The sequence below is a fragment of the Triturus cristatus genome, chromosome 11 (assembly GCF_964204655.1).
Source record: "Triturus cristatus chromosome 11, aTriCri1.1, whole genome shotgun sequence".
NCBI lineage: Eukaryota > Metazoa > Chordata > Amphibia > Caudata > Salamandridae > Triturus > Triturus cristatus.
Window position 1 is genome coordinate 1,118,618,578 of NC_140594.1, and position 14,117 is coordinate 1,118,632,694.

At 45.2% G+C, this 14,117-nt stretch overlaps 1 protein-coding gene across 1 annotated transcript in view; it reads right to left on the reverse strand.

The window, feature by feature from the left end:
• The window catches only part of LOC146786144 (cytochrome P450 2J4-like), a 215,413-nt gene that overhangs the window by 151,722 nt on the left and 49,574 nt on the right, over window positions 1-14,117 (reverse strand). The window contains exon 2 of the mRNA XM_085635648.1: window positions 10,421-10,583. Coding sequence (XP_085491774.1) covers window positions 10,421-10,583 — 163 coding nt within the window. The remainder of the gene's footprint in view (window positions 1-10,420; window positions 10,584-14,117) is intronic.

Here is a 14,117-nt window from a genome sequence, read left to right on the forward strand (position 1 = left end):
CTTGGTCGCCCCACTCACTGCTGCCGCTCCTGCCTGCCTTTGCCGCCTCCTGCCTGCAGATTTCTTTGCTCGCTGCCCGCTGCTCCTGGGAATTTCCCGCTGCTCCTGGGAATTTCCCGCTGCCCGCTGCTTCTTGGAATTTCCCGCCGCTGCCTCCCTGCGGCCCCGCCCCCCTGTGATTCCATTCGCCGCCCCGCTCCCACCACCCAGCTGCTCCTCCCTCCCAGCTCCTTACTTATGACGCCCCCAGAGCGACCGCGCCGCGGACGCGCGCAGCGGGAGCGCCGATTTAGCGCCGAAGGTGCGCCAAAGGTAAGCCCGTCTGCTCCCGTCTGCGCCTGGACTGCGCCCAGCGCCAGACCCCCTGGTCCTCGCCCTCGCCAGCACACCCTGCACATCTACGACGCCAAAACCCTCCACGCACTCAATGCTGGCCGAAACACCGCCTGCTACCGAGCCACCCCGAGACGCACCCACGGACCCTTCACCTGCCTGACCTGCCGCTTCACCGGCCTCCGACCCAACACCGCACCTGCTAAACCGAGCCCCAGCAACAAACACCTGATGTGCATCCTGCTCAACACCCGCTCCGTTCACAGGCATGCCGTCGAACTCTGGAACCTCCTCGACTCGACAGCACCAGACATCGCCTTCCTGACGGAAACCTGGATGAACGCCTCCTCAGCGCCCGACGTCGCCATCGCCGTCCCAGAAGGCTACAAAATCACCAGGAAGGACCGCGTCAACCAGACAGGAGGAGGCATCGCCATCATCCACAAGAACACCATCCGCATCACGACCTACTCCGATGACACCTTCACCTCTGCCGAACACCTCCACTTCCAGATACACACCGACCCCAAGACCACGCTCAGAGGCACCCTCGTCTACAGACCACCGGGACCACGCACACAGTTCAGCGAAGACATCACAGACTTCATCAGCCCGCACGCCATCAATTCCACCGACTACATCCTCCTGGGGGATCTCAACTTCCACCTGGAGGACAACAAGGACCGCAACACCACTGCTCTGCTGGACAACCTGGCCAACCTCGGACTCAAGCAACTGGTAACCACCCCCACCCACTACGCCGGCCACACGCTTGACCCAGTCTTCTCATCCAGCAAATACGTCACCTTCAGCCACTCCACCAATCTCCAGTGGACTGACCACAGCTGCGTCCACTTCAGCTTCAGTAAAACGACGACCCACCACCACCCTCAACAAGCCCCCAGCAGGAGCTGGAACAAGATCACCAGCGACCAGCCCACCACCTTCCTCAGCCAGAACCCCCCCACCAGCTCAACGGACCACAACGAAGCCGCCAACAACCTCACACAGTGGATCACCAACTGCGCAGACGCCCTCGCACCACTGAAGAAGAACCCCCCCAGCAGACGCGGCAGCAAGAATGCCTCCTGGTTCACCGACGAGCTCATCACCTCCAAGAAGAACTGCCGCTCCCTGGAGAACACCTGGCGCACCAACCAGACCACAGACAACATGACGGCCCTCAAACACGCCACCCGCAAACACCACCAACTGATCCGCGCCACAAAGAAGACAGCCTTCAAGGAATGACTGGACAACAACACCCACAACAGCAAGGAACTCTTCAGCATCGTCAAAGAGCTCTCCAACCCCGACGCCGGAAACAATGACATCACTCCCTCGCAAGACCTCTGCGACTCCCTCGCAGCCTTCTTCCACGACAAGATCGCCAACATTCACAACAGCTTCGGCCCACCAACCACGAACCCCACCACCGAACCGATGCCCCCCACCGCCACCCTCCGCACCTGGACCCCAGTCAGCACCGAAGACACAACACGCACAATGAACACCATCCACTCCGGATCCCCTACGGACCCCTGCCCACACCACATCTTCAACACGGCCGACCACATCATCGCACCCCACCTCCGCGACATCATCAACGCCTCCTTCAACACCGCCACCTTCCCGGAGTGCTGGAAACACGCCGAGATCAGTGCCCTGCTGAAGAAACCAACTGCAGACCCCTCCGACCTCAAGAACTACCGCCCCATCTCGCTCCTCCCGTTTCCTGCCAAAGTCGAGAAGACCATCAACAGACAGCTAGCCGCCTTCCTCGAGACCAACGGATCCCTTGACCACTCGCAATCCGGCTTCCGAGCAAACCACAGCACGGAGACCACCCTCATCGCAGCCACAGACGACATCAGATCCCTAATGGACAATGGGGAAACTGCGGCCCTCATCCTCCTGGACCTCTTCGCAGCGTTCGACACTGTCTGCCACCGCACCCTGGTACAGCGCCTGAACAACACCGGCATCCAGGAGAAGGCCCTGGAGTGGATCACCTCATTCCTCGCCGGAAGAACCCAGAGAGTCCACCTCCCCCCGTTCCGGTCAGCGGCCACCGAAGTCATCTGCGGCGTTCCACAAGGGTCATCGCTCAGCCCCACCCTCTTCAACGTCTACATGAGCCCCCTCGCAACCATCGCACGTCAACACAACCTCAAGATCATCACCTACGCCGACGACACCCAGCTGATCCTCTCCCTCACCAGCGACCCGGAATCCGCCAGAGCCAGCCTACACGAAGGGATGAACGACGTCGCCGAATGGATGAAGAACAGCCGCCTGAAACTGAACTCAGACAAGACGGAGGTCCTCATCCTGGGATCATCACCCTCCGCCTGGGACGACTCCTGGTGGCCCCCCGCCCTGGGAGCCACCCCCAAGCCAACAGACCACGCATGCAACCTAGGCTTCATCCTGGACTCTTCCCTCTCGATGACCAGACAAGTCAACGCCGTCTCGTCTTCATGCTTCAACACCCTGCGCATGCTTCGAAAGATCTTCCGGTGGATCCCCACCGAGACCAGGAAGACGGTCACCCAGGCCCTCGTCACCAGTCGGCTGGACTACGGGAACGCCCTCTACGCCGGCACCGCCGCCAAACTCCAGAAGAAACTCCAACGGATCCAGAACGCCTCAGCACGACTCATCCTGGACATCCCCCGACACAGCCACATCTCCGGACACCTGAGAGACCTGCACTGGCTCCCTGTCAACAAAAGAATCACGTTCCGACTCCTCACCCACGCACACAAGGCCCTCCACGACCTGGGCCCCAAGTTCCTCAACAGCCGCCTGACCTTCCACAAGCCCACCCGCCAGCTCCGCTCCGCCAGCCTCGCTCTCGCCACCGTCCCCCGCATCCGCAGAGCCACCGCCGGAGGAAGATCCTTCTCCTACCTGGCAGCCAAGACATGGAACTCCCTCCCCATCCACCTCCGGACAACGCAAGACCATCTCGCCTTCAGGAAGCAACTCAAGACCTGGCTGTTCGAGCAGTAGCGTTCCCCCCCCCCCCCAGCGCCTTGAGACCCTACGGGTGAGCAGTGCGCTATACAAATGCCTATGATTGATTGATTGATTGATTGAGTGCATGAGAGTATGAGTGGGTCTCTGAGTTAATGCATGAGTGAGTATATTTGTGAGTAGATGTGTCAGTCTCTGAGTGGGTCTGCGAGTGAGTGGGTGTGTGAATCTGAGTGGATCTGTGGGTGGGTGCATGAGTGTGACTGAGTCTGTGAGTAGGTATATGATTCTCTGAGTGGGGCTGTGAATGGGTGCATGAGTCTCTGGGTAGTCTGTCAGTGGGCGCGTCAGCCTCCGAGTGGGTGGCTAAATAGGTGTATGAGTGCCTAAATGAAACAGAGGGTGGGTATATAGAACATTTTTTTCATTTCATCAGTGACATTTGTATATTTATCACAACGTATATTTGCAAATTTGTCGTGATGTTGGGGAGCCACGCTGATGGTCGAGGCGGATTCATGAATATTGCAAGTGTAAAAATAAATCTTGTACTCATAAGGTGTTCCTCAAACACCCCGCTATTCCTCTCATGGGGTTAGAACACATGTACACTTTTTATAATTTGGTTTAAAATCTAGGGACTGCGCTGATGAGATAAATGTGTTTTACAATAACAAGGGAACCCAATATATGGTGAGGGACCTTGGGTACAAAGTTTTAAACAGGAACAATGGTGTTCCTATCAGTGAGAGGATTGTTAGAGGAGAATCTTTTCAATGTGATCTATATGTTGCTGTTCAACTGGACAAAATCAGTTAATGTAAAGAATTGAAAAAACACAACATACAAGTGGGAACATGTACAGCATTAAAAGAAAAGAGAACTCAGACAATTGGTGAGGCGTGGCCAAAACAAAAAATACATCAGTTAGGCCAGCATAAATTACATTAGGGTACTTAGGCACAGCATATGAAATAATATGTGTTTGTGTTAGAGTACAAGAGGCCAACAACGTTTCAATCCCTTTAGAATTCTGGGATCATCTTCAGGTCAAGGCAAATAGTGCCTGAGAAAAGATGCCTGATAAGGTCTAAAAAGAGGGGGGAGAAAAATAGGGATTGACAATGAGATAGTAATTGGAAAAAAGGGGTGATATACATGGATACAAAATGTTTTCAGGGGCGGAAACAAGTTTATTTTGGCCATGGGGAATGGAAAAGAAATTAATAGCATGCATTCAAATGTGCGCAAGGCATGCCGATATCAAGAATATTAGTTGACAGTTCAAACTAGTCACGTGACAAGTATTGAAAACTGAGTTATTACGCTTTTTAAAAAAAAATGTGTTTACAATTCTTTTTTGACGACAGCACAATGACTCCTACCAACGCCAACTGTGCATTGCATACTCCATCTAATTTTTCTCCCCCATATGGCTGTCTCCCAACAGAGATACATACCTTTGAGAAACTGGTTCTCAAACTTGAACACACACACACCTGTATTCCCTACAATCTACCACTACATGAAAAGCAAGCCCAAATGATATCATATAAATATCATTGTATTTCTAAATAAAGATTTCCTCTACCAATCCCTTCACTGATGGGGACCGCTGTTCCTGTATAAAACTTTGTACCCAAGGTCCCTCACCATATATTGGTTTCCCTTGTTATTGGAAAACATGTTTAGTGCAATTGCTGGATTGCAAGGGCAGTGGGTTAGTCGTTTTCTACTTCTCTCTCTCTCCTCCAGGTTCTCTCTCCTCCCCGCCCCTTTGACAATATATCATGACCAACCATGCACCACTACATTCAGATGACTACATTAAAAATATTTTAGAGGGACCTTCCCTGTTTTCAGGCAAGACAGAAGCTTCACAGCCAGCTAGTACATCACTAGCTGAACAACTAGAGAGATGCAAAAAAACCTGGTTAGACTGCAATTAATGATTCACAGGCTCACTGAATACCTCAAGACAGACATCGTTCCATTTGGATTGCAGGTAAGGAATATCCCCGGTGTCTTCACTGACAGTAAAAAAATATTTGAATACATTTAGTTTTATTGGTACTGCCAGCTCCAGGCACTGGATGGTGCTTGGGATTGATACAGTTGTGGAGCAGGTCCAGAAAATAACAGAAGAAAATTATGACCTGGAAAAACAAATTAAAGAGACTAGTAGTTCCACTCCAGACTGCAAAGAACTACTTGATCAAGTTCAAAAGACGATTGATTGTGAGTGTGCTTCTTTGCTTTAGGTGAAAGGAGAATATCTTGTGGGCAGTACCAGGCTCTTTTGATTGATTTGCTTACTAGTTTGCGTAGGTATCCTATAGGCATAAGTTTGTCAGCCAAGACATCGGCTTCTTGAAAATAATCCTTTTTAAATGAGCAGTTTCACCTAATCTGGAAGAACTGTGAGAATGGGAGTGAATCCCATAAAGCGCGTGGGTGGTTGCTACCATAGAGTAACAGGGTGTTTCTTTCAGTGGATTTCCTACACAGTGAGGTGAATAGTTTGCCCTTATGAGTCCATTGTTGTTGATTTTGAGCCATTCTAAAAACGACATCAAAGAAAGCTGGTTGCCATGCCAAATGAGGAAAATACCATCAATATAGCGTTTCCAGGTCTATATGTTGTCTTAATATGGGTTATGGGGTCAGGATTTTCTTGGTCTCTAGATCTGAGTTATTTCGCTTTTTTCAAAGAATGTGTTTACAATTCTTTTTTGACAACAGCCCAATGACTCCTAGCAGCGCCAACAGTGCATTACGTCCTCCATCTACTTTTTCTACCCCATATGGCTGTCTCCCAACAGAGATTCATACCTTTGAGAAACTAGTTCTCAACAGTATTGCGAAATGTGGGGCAAAAACAGCTCCCATTATGTGCCCTTGACCTGCTGGTAGAATTTGTCAGTGAAGCAAAAAAAGTTGCGAGTAAGGCATAGTGTTAGTAGCTGTAGAATGAAAGAGGTGGGGACAGTGTGTGGTTGTGGTCTATCGTTAAGTATATTCTCAATTAACGCCAAGCCTTCCGCTTTAGGAATATTAGTATAGAGTGCTTCGACATCTATGGTGCACAGGATGTCTGTTTCCGGGTCAAAAGGATAGCGTTCAACTAGATTTATGAGATCCACGATATCCCTGACGTAACAGCGAGTTTTAGGTACGTAGTCTTACATAAAGAAGAAAACATAACGTTCAAGTGGTTCCAAAAGGGAGCCACATCCAGAGATAATGGGACGTCCAGGAGGGTTCTCAATGTTCTTATGAAGTTTGGGAAGGGTGTAAATAACAGGCGTTCTGGGTGATTTCACATTGAGGAACTGAAATTCACTTGGAGTAAGGTAACCAGCAGTTTTGCCTTCATCCGTACATGGACTGTGGATCCTTTCCCAGGTCCCTTACTAATCTTACAGCACGTTTTCAAAATATGGGTATGTACCTGTACAGTTCCTAAGCAACCTTGATTGCTTATTCCTTTACCATATGCTCATTTCTCCCGTATTTCCCTTCAGAGGCACCCAATTCTGGAACTCTTACATTTTACATAAGAGTCTTGCCGCAACCGCTTGGTAAATAACATATTTATCTTCGCACTTGCTGCAATTTAGCTCCCACTTGTGCATGTTTAGCTACATGCTTCCTCACCAGAGTCTGTTCTTCTCAACAATATTGCATGCCCTTATCAACTCACTTTCCAATACTTATCACATGACTAGTTTGACATTTTATATCCATGTACCCCCCTTTTTCTCCAATTAATATATCGCCTTGTCAATCCCTCATTTTCTTTTTTCTTTTCTCCCCTTTTTTAGACCCTAACAGGCATCTTTTTTCAGGTACTATTTGCCTTGTCCTGTAGATGATCACAGAATTGTTCTAAATGGATCAAACGTCGTCGACCTCTTGTACTCAGACACAAACACATATTAATTATTATGATGTGCCTAAGTACCCTAATGTAATTTATGGTGGCCTAAATGACGTATTCTTTGGCCATGCCTCACCAATTGGCTGAGTTCTCTTTTTTTTATGTTGTACATGTTCCCAATTGTATGTTGTGTTTTTTCAATTCTTTACATGAAAGGATTTTGTCCAGTTGGACAGAAACATATAGATATCATTGCATCTCTATAGAAAGATTTCCTCTACCAATCCCTTCTCTGATAGGGACCGTTGTTCCTGTATAAAACCAATGATATAAATTGCGGCCTGAACTCTCTGCTCAAGTTGCGGTCAGTCAATCGCGGCATTCCTGTTGGCATGCACATTCATGATTAATCATGAAATCGTCACAAATCAGCTGGGATTACACCGGATAAATGAAAGCGTGATCTGTGAAACAAAATCTACCTTCCTGACAAATTTGGTGAATTCCGTCCAGCAGTTCAGGCTTCAGTCGCGTCTGATGCTCCTACGGGAATTTTAATGGGAAACACACTTTTTTGACAACTCCTATTTTTTGGCCATCGCTTGACGGAGCACCCCAAATCTTCTTGTGTGGAACAAGAATCAATGGCACCCTTCTTTTGGAAAATTTTGTGAAGATTTGTCAAACGTCACCAACAAGATATAGTCAAGTCAAGGGCTAAGAATAATTATAAAAAAACAGATGAAAACAAAGCACACCCACGGGAGAATGTTCATTGTACCGAGGCACTACGAGATCCATCATGCATGCAGAAAAGTGAACTCAGCTGTGAGGCCCCACTGGATGGAAATACAAGCAATAAGCGTGTGTAAAAAAATGCCTGGGAATGCTGTTGCTCCATTTTGTATAAGCCTGTGGACAAGGGCTAGGAGGCCCTAAACTGCCAGTTTATGCTTTGTAAATAAAAAAATTGGAAAGAGTTATCTGCTGTGAAGTGCGTCTTCTTTGAGGCCAAGTTTCGGCACTAGATATGACGACAGACCTGCCATGAAGGCCGCACCGTCACAGTAATGTATAGTGGAGCCACAGGGGCACAGAACTGTTCCATGCCTAGCAGCATGAAACAGCAGATAGTATTTTAAACTGAGCAATTTGATTTGGTGCTCCCCTGAAGGGCTAAGAAAAATTAATAAAAATCAGATGAAAATCAAGCATACCCACTAGAGGGTGTTAATTGCACCGAGGCACTGCAAGTTCCATCATGCACGCAGGAAAGTTAACTCACCTGTAACGCCCCCCTGGAGGTGAAATAAAAGAAATAAGCGTGTGGAGAAAAATGCCTGGAAATGCTGGTGCTCTGTTTAGTCTAGGCATGTGAAAAAGGGCCAGGAGGCCCAAAATGCATTCAGCGAGAATTACATCTGAAAACAAATGGCAGTTTATGCTTGGCACATAAAGAATTCGGAAAGAGAGTGGAGTGTGTCTTCTTTGAGGACAAGTTAGCAGTTTCATTTACCTGCAATATCTTCACATTTTCGTTGTAAAGGTGTGCATGGTAACGGCATATGTGTGATAAAGGCTTGCATAGTAAAGTCAATGAGTGATGAAGGCATTGCGTGAGAATGATTGCGTGGTCATGTTAATACGTAGTAATAACTGCATGGTAAAGGTTTCCCAAGATGAGCCCACAAATGTTTTTTTTTTAAAATGTTGTCCTGGAGAGAGGGTCCTTCTGGGAGGACACCATAAGGGCTAGAGGGCCAATGTATCCCTACCTAGACTCCTTCTATTATTTGTTATTTTATTTTTCAGGACTCTGGACTGAGACCGCTAATCCTGTAATGGCAGGCACAATTTTTCAGTCAGCCAGTCACCTCACTTAGGCCCGCTGGTGTCTCTCAGGACAAGTCACTTAGAGTGCGCATTGTGACATTTCTTCCCACTGTAATCCTCTGGGAGTCCCGAGAGGGTCCTGCAACAACAGATATCTCTAGTTTTTAAACCTCATCCTCAAAAACTACAGGAGGTATTTACACCAAATCACAAAAAGCACGCTTTCCAGAGTATTTAGAATTTTCCAGATTTGGTGTGATTCAATTTAGCTGTATTTTCTGTATCACAATTTTATCTATGGAAATTCCATGGGAAAAATGAGCTTTGAGTCCCCCTTCCTCTAGCCCCACCCCCCCTTGGCTGATCATGCTGAAACATTCCAGAAAGGGAACTAAGGTGGATATACTATTTTGTTCAGGAAGGTTCGAGAAGCTTCGTCAAGCTGCACCAAAGTTATTAGCAAAACAAAAAGCACTCGTCCTTTATCAACTCGTATAAAGCTACACAGTGGCTACTACCAGATCGATCGATCTGGTAGTAGCCACTGTGTAGCTTTATACAAGTCAGAGTTGATAAAGGATGAGTGCTTTTTGTTTTACTAATAACTTTGGTGCAGTTTGACGAAGATAGATAGATAGATAGATAGATAGATAGATAGATAGATAGATAGATAGATAGATAGATAGATAGACAGATAGACAGATAGACAGATAGATAGATAGATAGACAGATAGACAGATAGATAGATAGATAGATAGATAGATAGATAGATAGATAGATAGATAGATAGATAGATAGATAGATAGATAGATAGATAGATAGATAGATAGATAGATAGATAGATAGATAGATAGATAGATAGATAGATAGATAGATAGATAGATAGATAGATAGATAGATAGATAGATAGATAGATAGATAGATAGATAGATAGATAGATAGATAGATAGATAGATAGATAGATAGATAGATAGATATTAATGGCATTTCTGGTAGTGTATAAAGAGGGTACATACACTAATGATTTATAAATAATTGTAAGGCTATTTGTGACCCAAGGACTCAGGGATACAACTAGCTAAGGCTGTATTTAGCCAAAAGATATTTAAATGCTATATCTTTTATATATCTGTTTTTATTATTAAGGCTTTAACAGTGAATAAACTCACATTTATGCATTCCATATCTATGATGACCTACTCACTCATATTCGCGGACCATTTTTTAAGTCGGTGTTAGCAGATATTACATTCACAATTACTAGTTATGCACTGAGGTCATGCTTCCAGTCATTATATCTCATCTAATCAATTGCCATTTTTTCAAAACTTTCTTTTCTTGTAGTCTCCTGTATTTGATGAGAAACCTACTCATTCTTACAGAATAGCTACTTACCCTTTCCTCGTGATAGTCTTTCAAAAATGGGTGTTGCAGGACGTCCAGCCATTTCCTCTGAGTGTGCAACTAGTGTATTTCTTATTGCCTGACATCCATTCAGTACTAACGCGGGTGACTGTCCCAACCACAAAGTGAAAGTATTCCCATAGGTCTTTGCAAGCTGGGGATGGAAAACAAAAGCACTATATGTAACAGAGTTTTTTTCCTCATTGTACATTTCCTGAGAGCAAGAGGGAAAAACACATAAACTGTAAAGACAGCGGATGAGAAATACAGAAAAAAGTCAGAAAGGTAGAATGTACGAACATGCAAAAGTGAGATAAAAGGGCATAGAGTGTCTGATAGAAGATTACTGAAACATGAGGTGGTTTTAAAACTGCCAACCTTGATATTTGTGGCACCAGCGTTTAATCGACCAGCCGCGTGCTTCTGCACAGAGTTTCTGGCAACAGCTGTTTTTTTTATTTACAAATTAAGCACTGCAGTCCCCACTATAAATCAAGGGTGTGTATTCTGAATATGGACCCCAGAATATTAATGGAAAACAATATCTTAGACAAAATAACAAAAACTAAATATCAAAAGTTAAATATGTCCAGATTGTCCAAACACAACTCCACATATATGTATCCTGACTATATATATATATCTTGAAGATACGGTGATGTGGAGTCAGGAATAGTAAATCCCTATTATATCTATATGCACTTACCTTTCAATATTTTATCCATCTATTTTCTGTACATGATATTCTTGTACCACAATTTTCCGTTGGATGATATTCAGTAGAAGAACCTACATCACAATACAAACTCACTAAAGCTGAAAAACTGACCCTTACTATCACAATCCCTTTACAAGAACACATTGTTGTCATCTACCCCCAACACACATCCCAAACTGTCTTTACAGTGTGACTGCTAGGAATCAGATACACTTGAACACAAAATAAATATATGCTAAAATACCTTAAAAAAAATAATGTGATGTCGTCTGACTATCGAAGCTCAAAAGAATTAAGGATTATAATCTGAGAATCACTGAACTTGCAAAGCATGTGTATGTGTGTGTGGAGGCGTGTGCGTATATGTGGGGTGTGTGCTTTTCTGCAAGAGTGTGTAGGTTTATTGGCGGGTGCTTGTGAGAAAGAGGAAATGCAAGCTTCTGTGCAAATGTGCAGTATTTGTGTGTGCATATATGTGTGTGTACGTGTATTGTGCTTGTATTTGTACATTTGAGATGTTATCAGTGATGTTATAAATGATGTCATAGAACATGTCATGAGTTATGTAATAAGTAAGGTCATAACCATTGCATGGGGGAGCAACTTGTAGTTAGCCTTGCTGTGTTTTTTAGTTCAAAACGTTAATGTTGACACTAACAAATTCGCCTAACTATAACATTACATTAACCTTTGGTTTTTTTCAGTGAGTATATAATATATATGTATTTACATCTTTAAAGTACACTTTAGAGCCACTGCTTCCCCCATCTCACTGTCATCTCACAAACACAAATATATCGAACAATGTTGCTGAATTTGTCGATTCTACATACTGTCCACTCTGTTTACAACATGACCATCTCCTTGTTAACCTCCAACCCAACATCTCATGCCAACACCTATGAATCTTTTGACACACCTCTGGTACTTAATATTGTTCAGTTCCAAAATTGGAAAATCCCTCACCAGCCCCCTTCATCCATGTATATCCTCCTAGAGTTTTCAGCTGCCTTTAACAAGAGCTCAGGGCTGTGCTTCTCTACCCACCACCAAGATTTTAGAAAATATCAACTAAACCATGACTATCAACAAGCAGTTGGAATGCTATGCCAAACAGACCCTTGCTCATGATCTGCTTATAAAAGTACAAGTGTAAATATGAAAACAATTGTAAATATGTGTAGTTCTTTTTTCTTTTGTTTCATTTCATCCTCTGAACAGTTCACTGTCCCTCCTATATACAGGTTTAATCTTTAGTTTGAAATGCTAAGCTTCTAAAAAAATTTATATGATGTCTGGAATATGTGAAAAGGCCCAAGAAAAGAAAGATAAACCAAAACCTTTTTCCTTGCAAAGGCAGCTACAACAAGACCAGTGAACTATTATTTATCAACCTTTGAATAGCTCACATCACAAAGCTGCCCTAGCTCACAGAGCTAGGGCAGCTGGTCAGATATTGTCATGAATAGCTTCATGTTAGAAGATCATCATTTAACCCTTTCAGCCACAGAACGGTCCGCACTATGAGTCAGACTATTATACCCGACAGTCTTAGGCCAACTCATAGGGCAAATAAGTGACCATCAATGACTATATATGCCTTCCCATAATGCAGTGGTTCCCAAAAAATGTCATACTGTGTCTCCTTTGACCTTTAGGCCATTGGCCTCGGCTCCCCATTATGCTTCATTTGTTTGACGGGAGGTGTATACCCAGCCTCAGTGGTCGTCCATTTTTCTCCCTGAAAATAATTGGTATGAAGCCGATGAAGGTTTTATAATCATAGATGTGGGGCTCACTCTCGGGAACCAAATGGAGGGGGAGAAGGGCGGGGACGAAATAAATAATTCTCATCTGCACCTTTGGTGAGGTTGCTAGGTATAAGATTGCAGCTATTATGTGTTTCATAATTTGTGGCAGTAAAGCACAATGGAAATGAGTAGAATGAAGGGGCAGATGGCTGCACTTTACTAAACCAGGTGCACTCGGATCATGCAGAGGGCAGGGCAAAGTGGCTCTTAAATTTCTTAGATGCACTGGAAGACCTGTAATGTGCTCTCGGGGCTCTTTGACATGCATTGGCTCTGATAGCCCTATGATTGCCACTGCCAGCCCAGAAATGTGCACTGAAAGCCCTGTGAGATGTACTGACAGATCTGTAATGTGCATTGGCAGCTTTATGATGTGCATGGGCAGCCCTGGATCTGGAGGAGGCTTCTCCCTGCTGCCTTAGCCACCATGCCCTGTTTACTACACTGCACAATAAGCGTTGCTACATCATTTCCACTGAGTATACAGAGCAGGCTACTTCTGAGAGTTGAAGATCGACTTCAAAATTTGTTATCATGAGACAAGTAAAATCAATATTACTGTTCTACAGCAGTGAAGGAGGAAATTGGAGAGGTCAGTTTTGAGTAGGTTCCAGTTTTGTGTCAGAATGCGCTTGATGCCTCTCGAGTCTGAGCTGAAAGTCATGATCATTCTAGTGTTATCCCCATCCCTGTTCGTGTCTGGATCGGATGTGTCAGCAATGGTCAGAGATCTGTCCATAGCATCAGCCCTCTCTTTGGCTTTCTTGAGCACCTAATTCGGGTACCCCCTCTCTCTGAAGCATTCAACCATGGTGTCACTCTCTAGTTGGTATGTCTCATCGGTGTTGCAATTTCTCTTGGCCCTCAGAAGCTCCCCGTAGGGGATGCTCCACTTGAGAGCCTCTGGATGACTACTGAGGCCATGGAGCACACTATTTCCAGATGTCGATTTCCTGTATAAAGATGTGTGGGCTTGATGGGGGCTTGATCTCTAGTCTGACATCTAAGTACTCTGTTTCTTTGTCGCTTATGTGGCCACTCAGCTTAATGTTCCGATCATTGACATTGAGTTTGTCAATGAACGACTGAGCCTCAAGTCATGCATGAGGTCATTCTGGAGATTGGGATCAGAGAAAATGTCCTCTTCCCAGCTTCCCAT